A 21,669-nucleotide genomic window follows, 5' to 3' on the forward strand; every position below is an offset into this window, starting at 1 on the left:
GTGTTTCCATTACAACATTGAGACTAAGAGGGAATCCTCTGTGGTATTTTCACATAGGTTATGAATCTTTTATCTGGTGGTTGTATTTGTATCGGAGAGATGAATATTAATAGCCTCTTGGCAGCAGAGTGACTTTCTTAAAAAAAGGGGTTTCCCTGTGTATGGGTGGATTAACCTTTCAAAATATATGTTTCTACTTAAACCACTTAGTTACTGTTTGATTCAAAGAGTCATAAAGACAACCTCTCCACATCTCTGTTAGACCTTGTAGTATGCTTACCTAGATCTGAGAGGGACTTTCAGTGTAGAACATGGTGAGTAACATGCCGGGTGCCTTTACTTTCATTTTGCTTGCTTACCAGAGTTCGCTGTACCTTAATTTCTTTTTTAAATACCTAAAGTTTTCATATTAAAATGGCATGTGTGATTGATTATAAGTTTGATAATAGCAATTAGCATATGGTTTCGTGTATTCCAGGTGGGAAGGTAGAACTTATGAAATGTAATAATGTGTGATGTTCTCCTTTAGCATTTTTATAGCTTTTACCAGATAGCTTCTTTGTCCACATCATATAAACAAGCTTTTGAAATGACGCCTTTAACTATATGAATGTTATCCTATTTACTTTATTATTTCTAGAAATTCTGTCAATAGTAACTAAATTGAAGTACTTGTATGAATAATTTAACTATCCTTTCCATCTCTTACGGGGGTGAACAATCTTGACTGAGGAATAATCAGTGCAGAGAGTCATCATATCCTTCATGGTGCCATGTAATCATATTGAGAGGCATCAAAGGGTCTTAAAAAGTATATTTCTAGATATAAACTCACTAGACTGTTTTAGTCAAATAGTCAAATGTTCCAAAGGAAAGACAAAACTAAACTTCTTTGGGGGTATTTTAAGTGTAAATAATCAAAGTGACATCTAAGGAAAGTTCATTTTAAAAGTCAGGGATGGACAAAGGTAGGCTAAGTGTCAGAGCATAAGGACCAGGTTTCACTAATCTAGCAACATGAAATTTCTGTCTTGGCCACAAAATTTCTTGCTGTGGAATGCTAAGGGACTTCATTCTTAGGAATCAAGGTAATGCCGTGTTGTAGAAACTCCAAAAGCCCTCTTCTAAACAGCACAGCATCCATATACCTAGCCCTGGTAGTGTAAGGCTTGAGCAGGGCCTCAACAGTATGTGTGAGAAGTAAGTACTTGTAGGACGGGTCAATGTGAATTCAGTTTTCAGATATGCTCTCCTCAGTTTTTTGAGGCAATCTTTTTGTTTGTTTGTTTGTTTTTTTGGAGGCAATTTAAAAAAAAATCAGAACTGTAAATATTTCCAAAGCCCAGAAAATAAGGGGAAACCTATCTTCTCATTTTCACCTTTCCCTTTCTACCCCCTTCCCTTTATTTCTCTCTGTCTCTCTGTCTCCCTCTCCACTTGCTTCTACTCTCTCTCTCCATTAAATCTACATTTTAATCAGTATATTATTAGCTTCCAGTGTAACTTTTCCAATGAAATTTGTGTCCACTGTATCACTTCCCAATTTAAACGAGGTAAATGACACATGAATGAAGAAGAAATAATAGTTTTTGAACATGGGAAATTGAATATTAAGCTGAGCTCCTCCTGTTAAAGGAATCTGAAGCATATAGGTCTAAAGGAATAATATAGGAATAATACAGGAGAGACAGGTATCTCTATGCCTAGTGCGTCAAGATCCTTGGCCCCTGACTGATGGACTCCATGGGGTTAGGACTCCTAATCCAACCAGTGAGGCCCAGTGGGGGTCAGGGCAGGGAGGAGACCAAAGATGCTTACTAAGTGATCTGTCAGCTGAATACTTCCTGCTGAGGATAAAACCTTAGGCCTCATTTTCACTGTTAACTTTTAAAAAGTGTTCTTTAATGCTCGATTTTTAGCACTTTAACTACCATTTTCTAAACTTTGTATCCTCATTCAGAATAGATAATGAGGATCCCTCACAGGAAAGCCTGTGGGTTACAGTTGTTTTCCCATCTGTTAGAGCTGGGACAGTTTGGACCTTTCAAATATCATTTTCATGTAGGATGAAGGACTTAGACTAAAAGAAACGTACTTTACACACATACGTCCTCAAGTCTCTAAGAAAGAGGCAAAACTTTAAAATGTCCTTCTACTGAAATTGCGCAGAGCATGAGTAAAAAATTACTTTTATTTGAAAACACTGCCAAGATTAAATATCCCTACGGTTTTAAAATTAAGACAACCTATGGGTGAAAATTATTCTAGTGGCCACAAAACACAGTTTCAACAAATGGATCCTTTGATTGATCTAGGAAGGCAAAAAAACCCTGGATGACAGAGAAGTAGTCACAGTGGGCAGTGAGTACACAGTTAATAGATTATTATGATAAGTAATCAAAGTTGATTATTCTATGCTTTTGTATAAATTCTGCAAGAAGAAATCTACTAAGCAGCATTATTCATGAAATATGTTTGGAGGTAAATTATCCCTTTAATAGTTTTAAATTAAATCTTAAATCACAAATATGGTGTAATGTTTCCTTTTGATGCGAGTAAGTATTGACAAATAGAATAGGTTATGTTCTGGTGACTAACAAAGTATACACTTACAGTTTATATCAGTATATTTTTCAATAGATTGCCATATTCACTTTTTATCCTTCAACTTTAGAGAATACATCATCAATTTTCACAAACTCTTCCCTAGAATAAGGTGTTCAAAAGTCTTCTGGGAAGATAACTTACATTTTTTGAATTACAAAAGGCAAAACAGCTGGGGATACTAAATTAAGCCGAAAAAAGTGTTCAGCCTAAACAAAAGGAAAATGTACTTCCCTTTTGAATTTTTCTTGTAGAGAGGAACATAAAACATTAGAACAGCCTGAAAACTATCAAATTTGAGTAATAAATGCAAAAAAATGGGTAAGAAGATTTTCAACTTTAAGGTGTTCGATATAGACAGATTTCATCCTACCTAAATATGTGTCAAAAAATAAGATGACTTTCTAATTAGAGGTTGTTCTGTTGCTCATCTAAAAATGAGAAATAAATATCAAAAAATATAACCAAAAACATTAAGATCAGACTAAGATTAGTCTGAGAGGATCTTGAATTTTAAGGCAAAAATCAAAGCACAGATTCTGTTAGCTGAACCTCTAGGGGTCAAGTGTCATCTCAACTTTTCATTACCAACAGAAAGCATTTATTAAAATCCCAAGGCTGAGTTCAATTATTATTAATTAATTTTTATTATAACTAAAGCCTTTCACTTATTTTTGTTTGAGTCATCTTGAGATAGCATAGTTCTTTACATATGTTTGTTAATCTGGAGATAATCGCCTGTTAAAATTCCAAGGTAATTTCTTTGTGGTCAAGAGTATTTAGATTTATTGCAACTGCTTAATTTTTTTTATATTTTATTTTTTTAAACTGAAGCATAATTAACAGTGTTATGCTAGATTCAGGTGTACAATATAATGATTCAACATTTCTATACATTAATCAGGGCTCATCACTCTAAGTGTACTCTTAATCCCTTTTATCTTTCAATTGCTTACTTTTAATAATAACAAACAATAATAATATTTTGACAGTATAATCTCTGATATGGCTTCCATTGTTAAAAATTTTAGTGTAGGTCAGAATACAGTCACCTGAAGCATATTTTCTTAAAAACGAAAACACATTCTTAAACTCACATTTTCATGATTATCAGAACAATCAATATTCACAAATAATAACATATATAATAACATTTAGGTTCCATAAAAAATCACTTTCTCTATAGGCTTTCAGTGAGTATTAGATATTAATCAAGATTTAAATTTCACCATATTTATTTAGAACATACTGATAGTCAATCTGATTGTTACTATAGTACTAAATAGGCAATTCTAAAAGTATGGAATAGGCAACTCTAGGCAAGTGTCCTTGAAGTGCAGGTAAATTGTAAAGGGTTTCATATCCAATCTCTTGTTTAATCCATATGTTCTTCCCTTTGAAAACGGGAAGCATTATCCTACTTCACAGATGAGGATATTGAGGGCTCAGAGAATTTAAATAATTTGCCAGAAGTCACAAAGCTAGTTGAGTGTAAAAGACAGAGTTGAACCCACATCTCTCGACTCTTAATCCAATCTCTTTATAATACACATGTTAAGAAAGGTGAAGTCATCATTTAGGGAACCTCAGTGAGGTTCTTCAGTAGAAATCCACACTCTAAGAATAGTTCCCCAAACTAAGCTGGATAAATACCCAGAGTAAGCACATGCTTGTCTTGCTGCAAAATGAGGGACTATTATATGGACAACAAAATCCTCTTTATAGGCTAAGAATTGGCTTTTGGTTGTATTTGGTGAATTTATGAGATATATGCATCATGTGTGATATTGCAATATATATAATCCTAGGATGACCAATTCCATAGTACCAACATACTGGAAGGGATCTTAGCCATTATAATGTCCAATCCTGGCTCATTTCAGAAATCGTGTTAAACACTTCATCCAGAAACAAACATGTTTAGTGACAGCCCTCAGTCAGAATCTTGGTCTCCTGACTCCTGGTTCAGGAACTTCCCCAGTTTCAGTCTTCAGATGTCAGCTTTCCATATAGTAGTGGTGCAGGTGGCCTGATATGATTGAACAATAGAGATTCTGTGATGGCAAAGAATTTTAGTTTATTGCTATAAAACAAGACTTCTTAGAAGGAAATAGATGATAAAAGTCCCCTCATTTGACACCTTTCTCAGAAATATGAAATGGAAAAAAAAAAAAAAAAAAAACAACGGCAGTTCTTTTGGGTATTTCTTTCTTTTGGTTTAGCCAAACGATGTATAGCCAAAATCTTTCTAATTCTTAATTTCCCTCAAGCCATTACTGTAAATGAGAGTGGTGTGTAATTTTCGTCTCCTCCAATTTCTTCCACACTGCAATCAAAGGGTCTTAAGTATCTGTGAGATACAGGAATCTTACCTGCTAGAGAATATAAATGAATGAAAACCTAGAACATATGCTTAATTTGTATGACATTATCATATTCTTAAAACCCTTGAACATTTGCCTAATTTTGACTAGAAATTATCTGAAGTATTTTAATTGAGTCTTAGCTTTGTGCTTGTAAATTTAGGTTGTTTTATAATCACCTGAAGTATTTTACAGTTCCCGTTTTTAGGCTAAGTGGATTTCTTTTCTTTTAAAAAATTTTTGAAGGTACAATAACTTTGATAAGGATCTGTGAGGCTAAAGCTTCTTGAACATAGAAACTGGTATAAAGAGTAATTAGGCAGAGCTGCTGTATTATTAGGAAACCATATTCAAGGTTTTCTGTTAAAAATGTTGCAGTTCTTGGGGTGCCCAGGTGGCTCAGTTCTGTTGAGTGTCTGACTCTCGGTTTTGGCTCAGGTCATGATCTCAGGGTCCTGAGATCAAGCCCCATGTCAGGCTGTGCACTGAACATAGAGCCTGCTTAAGATTCTCTCTCCCTATTCCTCTGATCCTACCCCTGCTCTCTCTTTCTCTCTCTCTCTCTCTCTCAAAAATAAATAAGTCTTAAAAAAATGTTACAGTTCCACATACAACTAATTGCTGGCATAATTAATATTCTTCAGTTAATTCACTGAATGTTCGTGGAACATTTAGCATATTACAGGCACTGTACTTGGTGCTAGAGATTCAGTATTGAATGAAACAGGTGTAAAATCACAGAATTTGCAGTCTAGTGGAGAAGAATGGTCTTAAGCATATAATCATTCACGCACCAAAATAGGGAAATTACAATTATGATAAATACTACAAAAGGAAGGTGCATATAGTTCTAAGAATATATATTAAAGGAATTTGTATAAAATGGTAAGTCAGGAAAGATTTAGTTTAAGAGGAAGAACAATCTAAAAAGGAACAACTGCTTCAAAGATTATAGCAAAAGGGCACATGGCTCCTTCAAGAAACTAACAAAATTACCTTATGGGTGATAGAGAAGAGGCTGGAAGTTGCTTCTGGATCAATGAGGAGGAGGGAGCATTTTTGGTTATCATGATGATTGGGGGCCTGTGGTGTTAAACATCTTATAATGCTAGAAGTGTTCCCACATGACAAAGAACAATCGCTTCCTATATCCAGTAAGTAATCCATTTAAGACACACAGAGCCCTTCAGCTATGACAAGAACTTTGGTCACTGTAATGGAAAACCATGAAGGTGTTTTTTTGTGGGGGTGGAGAGAGGAGAGATGACAAGGTTTTGAGGAGAAGAAGAAGAAGAAGAAGAAGAAGAAGAAGAAGAAGAAGAAGAAGAAGAAAGAAGAAGGGGAAGAAGAAAAACAAAAAAAAAAACAAAAAAAACCTATGCCTACAATGTGGAGGGCAAATTGAAGGGAGCCAAGGGAAAGAGGCACACGTTAGGATGCTGCTCCAGTGGTCCAGGTAAGAAGGAACAGTATTTATTGATAGTGTTTTGCAAGCATTGGAAAAAACCTATAAAATGGTTGAAGTTACTTCTTACTGGCCAATATAGTAGACCATTAAGCATAAAGAACACTTCTTTGGCCCTTTAGCTCCCCAATTCATTCTCAAGTTTTGTGTGAGCCACCTAATTCTACTTTAAGGAGAGCCAACCATGGAGACAATAGCATCCATGTTAGACTTCTGCCTTAAGCATTAATCCAATAGTGATTCTGGTCACCATCCCATGCTGACAGTAAATATTTGGCAGTGATAGTCATAGAATTTTAGAATTCAAGGAATATTAGATATAATCTAATTGGGCCTCGATTCTGCAGAAGAGGACTGAAACCTAGAGAAAATAATTACTATGCTTAAGATTTCACATCTAGTTAATTTAGGAATTGGGCCCAGAAAAAAAGTTTCTAATCTGGTGCTTTTTTTATATATATTTCTTTCTTATGAATAATAACAAGAAACTCAAAACTGTTGATGTATCTGCATATTGACATCAAAGAAGCTCAGACTTTGGAAGTTACAAAAAGTTATGAAAAATATACTCTATAATTGCTGGAAGTAAATAGAAATATTTAGAGAGGATTGTGTTTTGTTTGTTCACTTTACTTTTTTTTTTTTAATGAATTTTAAAGCCTTTAGGCAGGACATGCATTAACTTGTTCTTCAGAGGTCCTACCATCACGTGCCACCAATTTATGTTAGCTTCCTGACCCTGCAGCGTTTTCCCATTCCTGACTGAACTATTGCTCTTTTTCTAACCTCCACTTAACCAACTCAGCATAGATTAACCATGCTGACCACTCTCTCTGTAAAACATACAGACTGGTACTCAAGGCACACTGAATGCTTGCAGCTAAGGACATTCACTTATTTCTGCCTCCAAAGTTGAGTGGTATGTTACACCAAGAATCGGCCTTTATCGTTCCCCCAAATAATTCATGACAATTTTATTTTTCTTCCAATTACACACTCTAAATAAAATTTATAAAAGCTGATCATGCATGAGAACAAAAAAAGATAAAAGAATTGCTTTTTCTAAGCAAGTTTATTTGAGTTCCTTTGAAACGTCCAATAAAGGTGAGTTGCCAAACTTAAATTGGATGTGGGTGAGGCAAATATGAAAGATTGGACGAACAGTATAGAGATCGAAAAGCATTGTTTTCAGATAGTTTCCTAAATGGCTTAAAATTCCAATTCCCTTGTAAAGAAACTAAACCTAGAATTCACAGAGGATTCATTGTGGGCCAGAAAGCCCATGGAGAGTACCATCAGTAGACTCCTACTTGGAAAAGAGAGCTTGCCACTTGATGTGCACCTGGGTATTTTAAGTTAAAATAAAGTATTAATATACTATTCTTCGTGAGTCCCAGCTTTAACCAGTTTCTTGATCAACTACTATCTATAGGTTTCTTATGTGAATGATAAGAAAGCTTTTCTTTTAATGTATTAGACACCAAAATATCATTTCTTTAAAAAAATCAGTAAAATCTCCTTAAATGTAAGCATAAGTATGGAAGCATATTGTCTTATACAATATTTATTTTTAAATAAATATTTAAAACATTTATCTTATACCCATATCTATGTTATAAGAATAATAATTTTCATAATGGTTTAGTGCTTACCTAGAACATTCCATCTAAAATGTTTTGAATCTGGTTCACACTTGATTTTGAATTTAGTATAAGTGGATACTGGGATTAAACAGAGGTCTGGTTTTTTTTTTGTTTTTTGTTTGTTTGTTTGTTTTTAACAGAGTTTCTAGGTAAGAATTATAAGTTCTAAATTAGGGACACCTGGGTGACTCAGCGGTTGAGCATCTGCCTTTGGCTCAGGGCATGATCCCACGGTTCCAGAATCGAGTCCCGCATGGGGCTCTCTGCATAGAGCCTGCTCTTCTCCCTCTGCCTCTCTCTCTCTGTCTCTCATGAATAAATGAATAAAATCTTAAAAAAAAATAAGTTCCAAATTATATGTCCCAGAGAAAAGAGCCCCTTATATAGATAAAAATTCCTTGTCAGCTTGAAGTTCTTTCTCTTTTGAGTAGAGTTTTCGTGCCTTTGATTACACATATATTTTGGTACCTCCCAATGCTATAGCATAAGTTTGATCAACACAAAAACTTAGACAACGGTAGAAGAATTCTTCGGTAATTTTTAACATGAAGTTTTCAAGGTCTGTAAAATCTATTTTTGCAGAGTTGACTACGGCTGGTAATACTCGTCTTCGTCCTTGAATCTGACTTTAGAAATCCAAGTGTATTAAAAGCTGTCACTACAAATGGCCAAAAGCTCATAAAACTTGGTTTACTTCCAAAAGTTAATTTACCCTCTAAATTTGGGTTATTTTGGAACTGTGGATTGTGTAAACTTCTGCTTAAACAATCAAACAGTTTATGATCTTCATTGATTTACTGAAATCCATCCAAGAATCCAGGACATCTTTCGGTTAAGTTAAACAGAAAGCAACAGCTGTTTCTTGGGCAGAAAAACAACAACAACAACAAACAAGCTCTTTAAAAAGAGGGAAAAAAGAGGAGGAAAGGAAGTTTTTAGAAAGGAAGAGGAAGAAGAAAGTAGCCAAAAGATGGAAACAAAGAAATATATTTGCTTTTAGCTTAGAGGATGCTGTCAGCCAGTCAGGTACTCTAACTTCTACAGTCTTTAATTGCAAATCTTTCTGTTATGATTTAAATCCTAAATCTTAAGGTTAAGAGGGGTGAGTTACCCTATCTTTCCTTTATCTTTTTATTGTTCGGTATTCAGATACAGTTTGCTATAATGAAGAGTTGTCATGTTCTGTGTCTAAATTGATTGTCCTATTTATAATCTGTTTCAAATACTTACAATGGTTAGCAAGGTAAAAATGTTTGAATTACACATTTTATAAGATTTAATGAACCATAACCAAAGGTAATTGCAGTGTGCTGCTGGAATTGGCATTTCTAACTGCAGTGTCTGCTGGTTTGTTGTAGCGGCTTAGCTCCTGCCTATTTTCATGTCTCTACACCACCCAATACAAATTCTAGCAATCCATTCCTTCCCTTTTAGATTGATTTTGTGCTTTTGCTCAGTGAAAAACTATTAATGAGAGGATTTCAGAATTTCTTATCTTACAGTTTCATGTCACCCTGACTTGTAATTAGTGGAAATAATGTTCAGAGACACGCAAATATTTGCTAAGTCTTATGAGACTTCTGAGGTTGTTCATTTTGCCTATGATTAAAACAAATTAGGCACTGGTATTAAGCAAGGCCCTGTGTCCTTGGCTTGATTTTCTTTGCTTCTACTTGAAAGAGATGTCCTTTAACTGCCCAGTGTCCTTTTCTGGTTGTCTTCTTCGTCAATGCTCCGTTGGAAAAATATCTCTATCAGTGGAAATGGATAAGCTATTGGAAGTTATAATATGCCTGGCTATTGGCTTTTCTGATTATCACTATTTAATATTTTGACTTCTATGTAGAATAATAATAAGTGCAAAATCTCAGCATGTGAAAAGGCTGTTTAGAAAGGAAATACAACATTCAGTAAGCTAATGCCTTTGAGATAATACCAGCTTGTATGTTTTCACTACCTCAGAGGTTTTCTCTCTGAAACTTCAACTATAAAATTCTAAATCTGGAGATTTCCCTCTCCAGATGCTGTTTTGTTTACCACCATAGTTAGTTCAATTAATACAATGTCCTTACCTAAGAAATATACTTTTATGAGTTTTGGGGATGGGGGCATCTGGGTGGCTCAGTTAGTTAAGTGTCCAGATATTGATTTCAGCTCAGGTCATGATCTCAGGATCCTAAAATTGAGCCCTGAGTCAGGCTCTATGATGAGTGAGGAGCCTGCTTGCAATTCTCTCTCTCCCTCTCCCTTTGCTTCTCCTCCTGTTCACATGTGTTCTCTCTAAAAAAAAAAAAAAAAAAAAAAAGGAAGAAAGAAAAAATAGATGATACTTTAATGAGTTTTCACTCATCGTGTAAAATTTTTGTATGTTACTCTTACAATATTTTAGCATTAAAATGAGATCTCCCCTTATTTCAAACTTGAAATTTTGTCTGTATAATGTTTGGATAGAAAACAACAGGGGATCCCTGGGTGGCTCAGCGGTTCAGCGCCTGCCTTCGGCCCAGGGCGCGATCCTGGAGACCGGGGATCGAGTCCGGCGTCGGGCTCCCGGCATGGAGCCTGCTTCTCCTTCTGCCTGTGTCTCTGCCTCTCTCTCTCTCTATGTCTATCATGAATAAATAAAAAAATAAAATTAAAAAAGAAAAGAAAAGAAAAGAAAACAATAGAAAATCATGGACTGTGAATTCAGATGGCTTGGTATCTAACCCTGGATGAACCATTAATTAGCCAAATCATTTGTCCTCTTCTGGCTTCTGGTTTTTTTCTCTTGCAAAATGATGGTGCCATAATCTTGGATTATTCTCCAAGGTCCCAAATCCTATGATTCTCTGAAACTCCAGAACTCCATGTGTCATTTCAGAACTTCTGTGAAATTAGTACTTTTTAAAAAGTAATTTTAAGAATAATGAAGGCACTTAAGGCATTTTTAAAAAACTTTTCTAGGGGAAGCCTGGGTGGCTCAGTGGTTTAGCACCACCTTCGACCCAAGGTGTAATCCTGGAGACCCGGGATAGAGTCCCACATCAGGCTCCCTGCGAAGAGCTTGTTTCTCCCTCTGCCTGTGTCTCTGCCTTTCTCTCTCTCTCTCTCTCTCTGTCTCTCATGCATAAATAAATAAAATCTTTTAAAAAATAAAAAAATAAAAAAACTTGCTACAAATTTATTTTAATTAATTAATTAAAATTTTAAAAATCTTCCAGGAATTACAGTACAGGCACTTACTGCAAGTCATTCTTTATCAGGTAGCACCTCATTTGCCTCCCCCTTCGATGCATCTGCAGGCTTGTGTAATATTTCCAGAGTGCCATATAAAGAAACTGGGCACTTTTGCAATATTGCATAGTTAAAAGATAGCCTTACTAGTTGGTGGTCCAATTCCTACAACAGTCCTGAAAGGCATTTGCTTTCATCTAGTAACTGGCTACGATGGTGGTAACAGATGACTTTTAAACAGCTGTCACAAGCTGAAAACAAAACAAAATAAAAAAGCCACCCTCCCACACTATGTACAGACAGCTTGCCAATAGCTGAAACTAATCCTAAGATCATTTTAACAAACAAACTTTTTTTTTTTGCTTATTGTTACAATTAAATAGAAACTCATAAAATTCAGACAAGCTGGCTTCATGTTTCCCACAGGCCTGAACTGCCTGAATTTTCTAATGGGATCACAGCAATTAGTGGTTTCCAGATGCATTTAAAATGTGTTAAGTGCCTGCAGAAGTTGGCTTTTAAAGCATACAGGAGTCTTCAAATGCTTCAATCTCAGGAATCTACCATAAGCCCCTGAAGTACAATGACGTCTATGTCATGTTGGACCAAAGTTGGGTGCTTCAGTTGCAATTAATAGAAAAAAAAAGGGAGAAATGAAAAAAATTCTGTTTTCTTTTTACTTCCTTCTTCTCTTTTAATGGTCACAAACCAGTTCCCTTGTTATCTGAAAAATCACAGAAATAATGATCAACTTTCATTGGATAAAAAGCTGGAATGAAAGCTGTTCTGAAAAGAAAGTTCTTGGTGTCCTTGGGTTATTAGGACTCCTGGAAAACTCATTTCCAGACTGTGGCTAATTGAACTACAAACATGTCAGTCTGACGACGTTAACAGTTTATGACTCGTATGTTGATATGTCCAGCTTTCATTTACTTGCTCCTGGACAGTTTCTTGCTGTCATGAGACTCTTCTATAACTGAAAGGTTGAGTCTTTATGTTTATACCCAGTGTTTTACCTTTGGCTGAAAGTAGGCAGAAGGCGACTTTGTGGTCTGTTTTCTCATAACTGGCAGTGCTGAAAACAAGACATGAGAATAAAAACATGACTTTTGATGAAAAATGCATTTAACAGGTGGTTTTCTCCTCCAGTCACTGACATGGTTATCTTCCCTTGAGACACATTCAAGCCTCACGTCCTTCATATTTTTTTTCTTTTAGATTCCATGTGGACGACGCATAAACAAAAACGAGAAACACGAAGAGAAACTGGTAATGTTCACCAATCAGCCAGAGGATTCTGAAAGGTAATAATGACATTTTCATTTAGAGGATGTATGCCTCTACTAATAACGTCCTAACCAGAGGACTTCTGCTGTCCACCAAAGATGATGAGTCTGTTAAGAGTAGATGAGAACCTATCTGGATCAAACCGTATAAAGTAGATAAGGAAAAGGGGGTGGATAGCAATGTGGACTATTTGAATGTATTTTCTCTTGTTGCTATCTCAGGAGCAAGAATCATGGCAAGTGATGGAGATTTTTATTTATTTTTTAAGTATTTGGTAAATTTCCCTTCACAAGTTTGGATCTTAAGATAATTTCTCTTGAATAGCAGAAATGATCTCCTAGAAAACAACTCTATTTCATTAATAAGGTGGAGTGGTAGCTACATCTTCCCTCCTGAGTTATTAAATCCTTAGCTCAGGGATAGGGTGAGAAATTTACTAAATCCTTTATCAAAGTATCCCAACTTCAGTCACTTTCTGCATTGTGTCCACCCTTTATGGCTTTTCTCAAGCCTCATTCTATTCATTGACCCACATAGGTATTTCTCTGACTTTTTGTTTGGCACCTCTTAGGTGCAAGATATTTTGCTAGCTGCTTGCAGAAGATGAATCAGATACAGACCCCATCCTCCCGCTGCTTGCTGTTCAGATGTAAAAAGCCACATACCTCAGTATAATATACGTTCAGCGTTTGCCTCATAAGTAAGGCACATATGCACTGTTCTGAGAAATCAGAAGAAGGTGAGAATCGAGTTGTGGACATAAAAAAATGCATGAAGAAAGATTTGTTTGGCCTAACTTCTGGCAAAAAGAAGATGGGAGAGAAATGAAGAAAAAAGTAAAGGAAGGAACGTTGCATGCTGAAGGCAGAATGTGCACAAAAAATGTCCTCAAAGAAAAGTTGAGGACTTGTGTAGGGGGACCAGGGAGCAGTTCATTTTGGCTCCCACATCTGGCATATAATACAAAACACATCTTTAATGAGAGACTAAATAACCAAGAACTTATTCTGCAGAGCAGTGTTTCTCTGTCTATAAAGACAAAACTTTCAAGTAAAAGTTAACAAGAAGTAGTAAGACTCAGGTTCTTAAATCAGTGTTTCTCACACTAGTGTTCTTATAACCTATAGGGTTGTAGACATATGTTCAGGGTTCTTGGTCTGTGGAAACCTATTCATGAAAAGAGGTCTGTATGTACTTTCAGTATGAGAATCATGACCGTGCACAAGGGGAGCCATTATGAATTTTGAACAGGGGATGGACAATAGGCTAATCTGGCAACAGTGTTTAAAACTGGCAAGGAGGAAGATTAGAAACTTGAACAAATAGAGAAATGTCAATTTCTCCCATTCCTTTCAACCAGTATCTATATCAAGCATTTTAGCCTTTAATTGTATAAATTTAGCATTTTATTTTGTACTACTTTTTCTTATTCTATAACTGTGTTGGGTGTATCAGTCTTGTCTCCTTGATAAGATTTAACCCACTTCAAGAGAAAGAACTTAGCCAACAACAGTATAACCCACTTTAATAGTTGGTCTACAATAAGCATTGATCTATTTCATATAGAGTTTTATAAAATGTAGGTCAAATATAGATTTATATCACAGGAGTACTCTGGGGATTAACCGATTATATTAAGAATCTCTAAGATACTATAGGTATTGTAGACATTGTAGAGGCATAGAATACAGTTTACAATGTTGAACGATTTCTAGAAAGCGATACCCCATTCTCCTTCGGTAGAGCCAAATTTTACCAGTTTAAAAGAGAAAAAAGAAAAGTGAAGCAAGGAAAGGAGAAAGGAGGAAGGAAAGAAGGCAGTCAAATCCATTGTTTCTGTGTTTTGAAGATACATACATCCTTAGCTTTTTCTTCAAGATACCCAGTCTGTGAGGAGGTGGGAATTAAGCTCGCCCACCCCTCAACCCCACACACACCATTTTCTTCACGTGGAGAATTATAAGGTCTTACTCTGTTGTTTCTTCCTGCAATGAACAGTAATGTTAAGATTCTCTCTGTTTACTAAATGATGAAAATTACACAGAATTTAGTAGTTAACATTTTTTTTCTACAGTAGTAAAAAATCTGTGTTTCCGAGAGAAAGAGAGAGAGAGATAGGTCTTTAACAGTAATTTGAAATGCTCAAGAGATAGTTTTCAGGTTAACCTTTTAAGGTGTATATGACTTGGGGCCCAGAAGAAGGGTGAATGGATGAAGCAGTTACTGCAGTCTGCGTCTTTGTCTCAGGGGAGGTGAGAAAGAAAGAAGGAAAAGGGGAGATGAGAGGCAACAGGGCAGCAACAGAATAGTGAGTACTGAGTCATCTTTCTCTCTTGCTCTCCTGACCAGTCTCCTTTTTAATTGAACCATTTTAGATCCTGCATGGGTAAAATTTGCCATCTCTTGAAGTAGTATGTAATGATATTATGGATATTATACCAAGCTTCTTTGCAATGTAGAAGTAAAGAATAGTGGAAACAACTCTGAGCCCAGGAAAGGATTATCAAAGTAAATACAGTATTTGATGGTTTTTATATCCTTCTTTAACAACATCTCAAAGCATATTGTTTAAAAGCAGTCCCATTCAATATATAATGATCCTGGGGTCATCCTTGTTTTGAATGCAAGCTCCTCATCTTAATTCTTCTAACGTGGATGTTTTCCTGTCTTAACATTTATTTTAAGAAATATGAGTATTTTTAAGTGAATTATGTGTTCAGAAAATTATAATGTAGCAAAGAAAATACTATGATTCATTATAGCCTCAAGTAGAGGTAATCTCAGAAGGATAGAATGAATGTTAAGTTCTCATGAAGTGCCTCTTTTACCTAACATTAAACTATTCATGATACCACTTATTCATTCAACTTATTCATTCAACTTATGTATTAAACATGATTGAATACAATCTCAGTCATTCATTGCCTTCTGGGAACAATGTACTGGTTTTAGATGCATTTCGGGAGCTCCTGTGTCTTTCCCCATATTCAAAGTACTCAAATGTCTTTACGCAAAACATTGGTGTACTTTAAGAAAATAAAGCAATAGTTGCTGGGTTAAGGTTTTTTTTTTTTTTTTTTTTTTTTTTTTTCTGTATGAATAGTACACTCCCATCCAGATGCAGTATTTGGCAGCCAAACAGCTGCTGGCTATTAAATGTCCCTTAAAGTTCCATTTTTTGCTCATAAAGGGAAGAAAAGTGTAGGGACGTTTATGGGGTGACAGGCAGATGTTTTTGTTGGAGCAAGACTGTGTATGTGGTAAGAGAAAACTAAAGTGATCTCTTTTATGATATCATCAGCATTTTTACAATTCTTTTGGCCTCTTTGTTTTTAACTTCCTTCTTACCTGACCTTAAACTATTTTGGAAAGGTGGACTAAAAGGCCGTTTATATAGTTGCTGTCCACGTTGTAGAGAAGTTAATGGTACCATCTACTTTCTCAGACAAAAATTATTTTCTGTCCATTTAGATTGTTTCCTCAGCTAGAAGAGAAATTGATTTTGAAGTGCTGAGTATTTCTAATGACTCACAGAATATCACAGTTCATCATAATTTTTTCTTATAAGTTTTACTAATTCTTAGTCATGATTTAAGTAGTTTCAATATTAAAGTTCATGAAACAAATTTGTCAGTTTTTCATAAATTATAGATATTCAAACTAATAAACATCAAAGTCATATTGGACATCTGGACAATAGTCTAATTAAGTGTTTTCTCTTTCCGAAAGAAGAAGGTGGCATCTCAATGATGTGTTTATGTGTAATACATTAAATAAAATTAATTTTTATTAGGTGGATTAAGTCACAGAGATTTAAGACAGGGAATTTTTGGAAAACTTGTGTTCTCAGCCAGACTCTGTAAAGCAAGCACATCTGAGAAAAACCTCTTCCATGTAAACAACACCCATGGGATAAACACAGACTTCATTTTCTGAGGCCTCACTTACACAGAATACCTAAAAAGATATCTAGAGTAGATCTTTTGTTCTGTCTGTTTTTAATACTTGATGCCTGCACAAACTCTTTGATTCAATGCAACAGTCACTTGTAAAATTCCTACTATGTGCTAAGAAGTGGTGGGGAGATGTTGGTGGAAAGAATACCAAATTAAAATTCTCCAAAGCATCTGCTTATCAGTTTTCTGGGAAGGACTGGTTCTGCCTCTCAGCATGAAATTTGTGTATCTGGAGGCTGTATCTGCCAGCTTTTATCTCAATAGAAATGTCTTTGATATGAACTGTGGTGGGACAGAGCTTGCTGGGCAGGTCACAGACAACATGCAGTCAGCTGAATGAGTTATATAGAAGTCTTCTCTTTCTGTGTGTGCCAACACTTAAGAGTTGCCTTTTTTGCTGAAGGCTTAAGAATTTAAGCTAAAGGCATCTCCTCCAATGTGTTAATTAAATACACAGACCCTTCTAAGGCAGTGCAGTCAGTTTTCATGGCTCAAACTTGATAGATTTTGAGCCAAGTAACATGATGGAAGAGACTGCATTAGCAAAATTTAAGTTTTCAGGGCAATTTGGAAATAACAAATTCATGACTCTGTTCTGTTTGGGCAGGAAGTCATGAAACTATACTATGTGATGAAATAATGAAAAAAACGAAGGAACTCAAGTTTGGAAAATTCAATTTGGTTTTGGTTTAGTTCTTTCTCTTTTATATCTTAATATACATTGAAAATTTAAATTTAATACCCTCAACAAGCTGGGTTTTTTCATCTCTGGTAGGCTTTTGCTTCAAAAACTATCTATGTCTGTACAAACATAAGTTTACTTTAGAGAGTAGACAGGTTGTGTTTGGAACTTGTCTGATATAAATTTTTATTCCCCACTTTTTAGTCATTTATATCATTTGCTAATTTTTATCTTGATATAGTATTCTAGCTGTCACCATATTGAGAATATATTGTTCTGTTAGGATTGTAATTACTTACATCACACATCACCTCAATTTCCAAGGCAACTGGACTACAGATTTATTTATCCTTTTCACATCTAGAAAATATTTCTAAGCTAGGGACATCTGCTTTTCAAACATGATTACCTCCATTCTTTTAACCATGTAAGTTCCATTATTCTCTTTAAAGGATTACCAGATCAGTGTTTTCAGTTGTTGTAGAAAATACCAGCACATTAAAAAAAATTAATTTATTTGTTTTAAAGATTTATTTATTTATTTGATGGGGGAAGGGACAGAGAAGGAGGGAGAGACAGAAAGAATCCTTAACCAGGCTCCCCACTGAGCCTAGAGCCCAACACTGGGCTCATCCCAGGACTCTGAGATCATGACCTGGGCCAAATTCAAGAGCCGGCTGCTTGACCAACTGAGCTACCCAAGCGCCCAAAAATAAAATTTATTTTAAGGTTGAAACCATTTTGCTTATTTGCCTTTTAAAATATTTTTCATTTTACTCTATACCATATCAGACTTTATTTTAGAACATAAGCAAGAAAGGAAATGTAAATATTAGCACCAAAAGTTAAGTTTCACACCCTCTACTGTCATTATTAGTACTTGAAATATTTGAATATGTCATTGTTGTGGTGCTATTATTCATAATCAAACTTACATTTGCTTACTGTTTCACACATCTTGGAAAGTCTTTTCACATTGATGTCTAAATTTAGAGTAGGTTACAAGCCAAATGGAAAAGTCAGCTTCAGTATGTGATTCTTGGTTACTTCCAATTGTTTCCATGTCTTATCTGCTGAATGGTTAGTTGTTTTTTATAAGAAGAAGTGCTGACCACAGTGAGTAGCACATGTAAGTGCCCTGAAAATATTTGCTGAATGAGGCGATACAGTGGAGATTAATGTAGCCTGTAAATTTGCTCTACTCTTATGCTAAAAAGAACCATTTTCTGGTCATTACAAATTAACCTGTCACCATGCCATCTTCTTATCCTCCTTGTCTCTCTCTTTCCTTTGGAAACTAGTTTTTGTTTTCTAATTACAACATTAAAACAGGAGCTCTAAGTCGGTTCTTTTTGTGTGTGGCAACTCTAAGAGTTGCTGCATTTATGCAAAAGGCTTTAAGGTTTAAAATACAGACAAAAAGAAAGAAAATAAAAGTCAGGTTTAAACCCACTATCCCAAGATAACTACTGATAGAATTTTTCAGATATCTACCTCTCCATTTTGTTCTTTAAAAATAGGATCATAGCAAAAAGTTGTTTTGGAAACTTTTTTTGGTAAGTATATTATAAATATTTTCCCAAGTAAATATTTATTTCAGTTGTATACAGCTATTCAACTGTTTCAATATTTAACTAATTCCTTTTTTGAGACATTTAGGTTGAATTCAACCTTTTACTATTAGGTAAAATGCTACAACAAACAAAATTTTTGTGCACTTTCACTTTTGCTTTCTTTGGGTAAAATCAATTAATTATTAAGTATTTATTTTAATAATAAATAATTAATTACTTATAATAATATAATAAATAATCACTTATAATCAATAATTAATTACTTATTAATTAACTAATTTTTGAGAGAGAGGGAGAAGGGGGAAAAAAGAATCTCAAGCAGACTTCCTGCTGAGCATGGAGACTGAGGCAGTCTTGATCTCAATGATCCAGATATCATGATCTGAGCTGAAAAAATCAAGAATTGGAAGCTAAACTGACTGAGCCACCCAGGCACCCCTTTGGACAAATTCCTAAAATTAGATTGTCGAGTGAAAGTTTAGAAAAACTTAAGACTTTTGGTATGTACTTCACAATGCTCTTGAGAAAAATAACACGTTTACCTTCCCTGCAAGAATAGAGTATTTCTAAAAAAAAAACAAAAACAAACAAAAAAAACGAATAGAGTATTTCTCTGTAGTATTGTTATTGCTGCAAATATTATTCACTGTTAAACTAAGTACCTCACTCTGATCAAAGTTTCTTCCCTAAGAATGCTATCCCTTACTTGAACTAAAAAAAATTGCTCTGTTACTTCAGTTGGCTGGCTTTCTAGAAGTCCTTGTCACTAAATCCCATCAGTTACTGTTTTTTCTAACACCCTCACTTCTTGAACTCTTTGTTCAGCTCTCTAATCTGGATTGTTACTCCCTGGCCTACAGTGCAGATTTTTCCCTAGAATTTTCTTCACCACCTCACAATTTCTGATCGTTGGTTCTTTTATGGCCGTTCAGGTTTTCTAGTGAGAATTTTTCCAGATATGAATTCTGGAGACACAGGACTGGTTAATAGGCATTTAGAGCAAAAGTGGGGAAGAGATCTCAGACTACTAGAGTCGAATGTCAATTTTTATGCAACCTCTCACCCCCACCCCTCTGTGTCCTCCTCGGTGCCTTCTGGCCCTGAATCCAGAGGCTTTGGATTTGATTTTTCCAAAACAATCAGCCTGTGGCTACACAAAGGGTGTTAAAGATAGTTGCCAGGCTGCACAGGCTTAGTCGGGAAGGGACCTCAGGGATTTAAATGCACCAGAATCAGACACCAAATCAATTCCCTTGTTTTCAACTTTTTCTTCAGCCCTTTCAAGTGCTTAGCCTCTTTGGGGCAAATTGTCTTCACTTCGTGGTGGCTTTTTATCTTTAAAAACACTGGCTTTAACTTCCTGTGTCCCACTAATTCAGTTGCAACTGTTGTTCTTCTTCTTCTAAATCAATTGAGAAAAGTCTCGTCTCCTGGTAGCTGTTGTCTCAATTCTCTTTATCCTCATGGGTTAATGATAGCTTAAAGAATTCAGTTCTTGGGATTTTTAACAGAGCTTCAAGAAAAAGAAGAGTTAAACTGATGCGTACTATCTACTTGATTTTGTTAAAGTTTTTGTTTATTTATTTGAGAAAGAGAGAGAACAAGCAGGGGGAGGGGCAGGGAGGCCAACTCAGGGCTCCATCCATCCCAGGGCCCTGAGATCATGACCGGTGCCAAAATGAAGAGCCAGATGCCTAACCAACTAAGCCACCCAGGTGCTCCATACTATCTATCATATTGATATAATTCTTACCTCACTATTACTGAAACAGAGTATGTCAAGATTACTTTTAAGAATTATTTGATAGGGGCTTCTGGATGGCTGAGTCTGTTAAGAGTCAGACACTTGGTTTTGGCTCCGGTCATGATCTCAGGGTTATTATTTCAGGTTCCTGAGTTCAAGCCTGGTGTTGGGCTCTGTGCTCAGCGTGGAATTTGCTTGATATTCTTTTCTCCTCCCTTTCCTTCCCCCTCTACATGTCTCCCTGTTCATTTTCTCTCTTTTTATATATAAATGTATATATATTTATAAGTGAGACTAAGTGTTTTAATACTGAGACTTAATGTTTTCTGACATTTTCAAAGTAATTGCCAGATAGGTAAATTATCAAATGTATTTACTTCCATTTAATTTCATAGAGTGTTAACTTGTCTCATTTAATACTTCACATTTGAATTTTACCCCACTGATCTCAACCCCAGCATTCTTGCTGCCTTCATTTATCTGCTATGACTTAGCCCAGTCCTTTACTTTCAGCCTCTCTGAATCACTTGGTTTTGGAATGTCTTTTCTTCAGCCAAGATTTGTTTTGCTTTGTAAGTCACATTGAAAATCCTGCTTATCAAATAGCAGACTTAATCCCATTTACATTTGTTGATGTGACCAGTATGATTGTTGTCAATTCTGTCTTATTATCTGATGTCAATATTAATATTAGATTTACTTTGTTTCTTCCTCTTATTGATCTGTCTTCTTTGCTTATTTTTGGTACTTATTTTTGCATTTAGGAAAGCTTGTATTTTTGTTTTAGTAGTTGACTAACTCTTTGCTAATAAGTCTTAGAATTCCCTTTATCCTTTTTTCCCCTTAATCAGGTTTCTACAATTTGTTAGACTTACATATTATTTGCTGTCTGTCTATAATCTATGCAGCAATCAATGAGCTTATTCTAATTTCTACTTTTTCCCTTCTCCAATTTTTTAAGTTACTTTTACTTTGTCAGAATGCATAAACTTTGCATAATACTTTCTCATAATTGTTCTCACCTTTGTTTTAATCCTGGATATATTCTTAGATCTACTATTTTAATATTCATCAACAGTCCATTTGCCAACATCTCCTTTAGTTTTTTCTCCTTTAGTTTTGATACATACACAAG

General features: G+C 35.3%; 1 protein-coding gene across 2 annotated transcripts in view; it reads left to right on the forward strand.

Moving 5' to 3' along the window:
* Positions 1-21,669, forward strand: part of TNIP3 (TNFAIP3 interacting protein 3) — a 103,343-nt gene that overhangs the window by 2,518 nt on the left and 79,156 nt on the right. The window contains exons 1-2 of one of the 2 annotated variants that reach the window (XM_077861171.1): positions 225-314; positions 12,510-12,595. In XM_077861171.1, coding sequence (XP_077717297.1) covers positions 312-314; positions 12,510-12,595 — 89 coding nt within the window. In that variant the 5' untranslated portion in view covers positions 225-311. Of the gene's footprint in view, positions 1-224; positions 315-12,509; positions 12,596-21,669 lie in introns of those variants that run through there. The other variant, XM_077861170.1, reaches the window with a different exon arrangement.

The sequence above is a fragment of the Canis aureus genome, chromosome 20 (assembly GCF_053574225.1).
Source record: "Canis aureus isolate CA01 chromosome 20, VMU_Caureus_v.1.0, whole genome shotgun sequence".
NCBI classification, from domain to species: domain Eukaryota; kingdom Metazoa; phylum Chordata; class Mammalia; order Carnivora; family Canidae; genus Canis; species Canis aureus.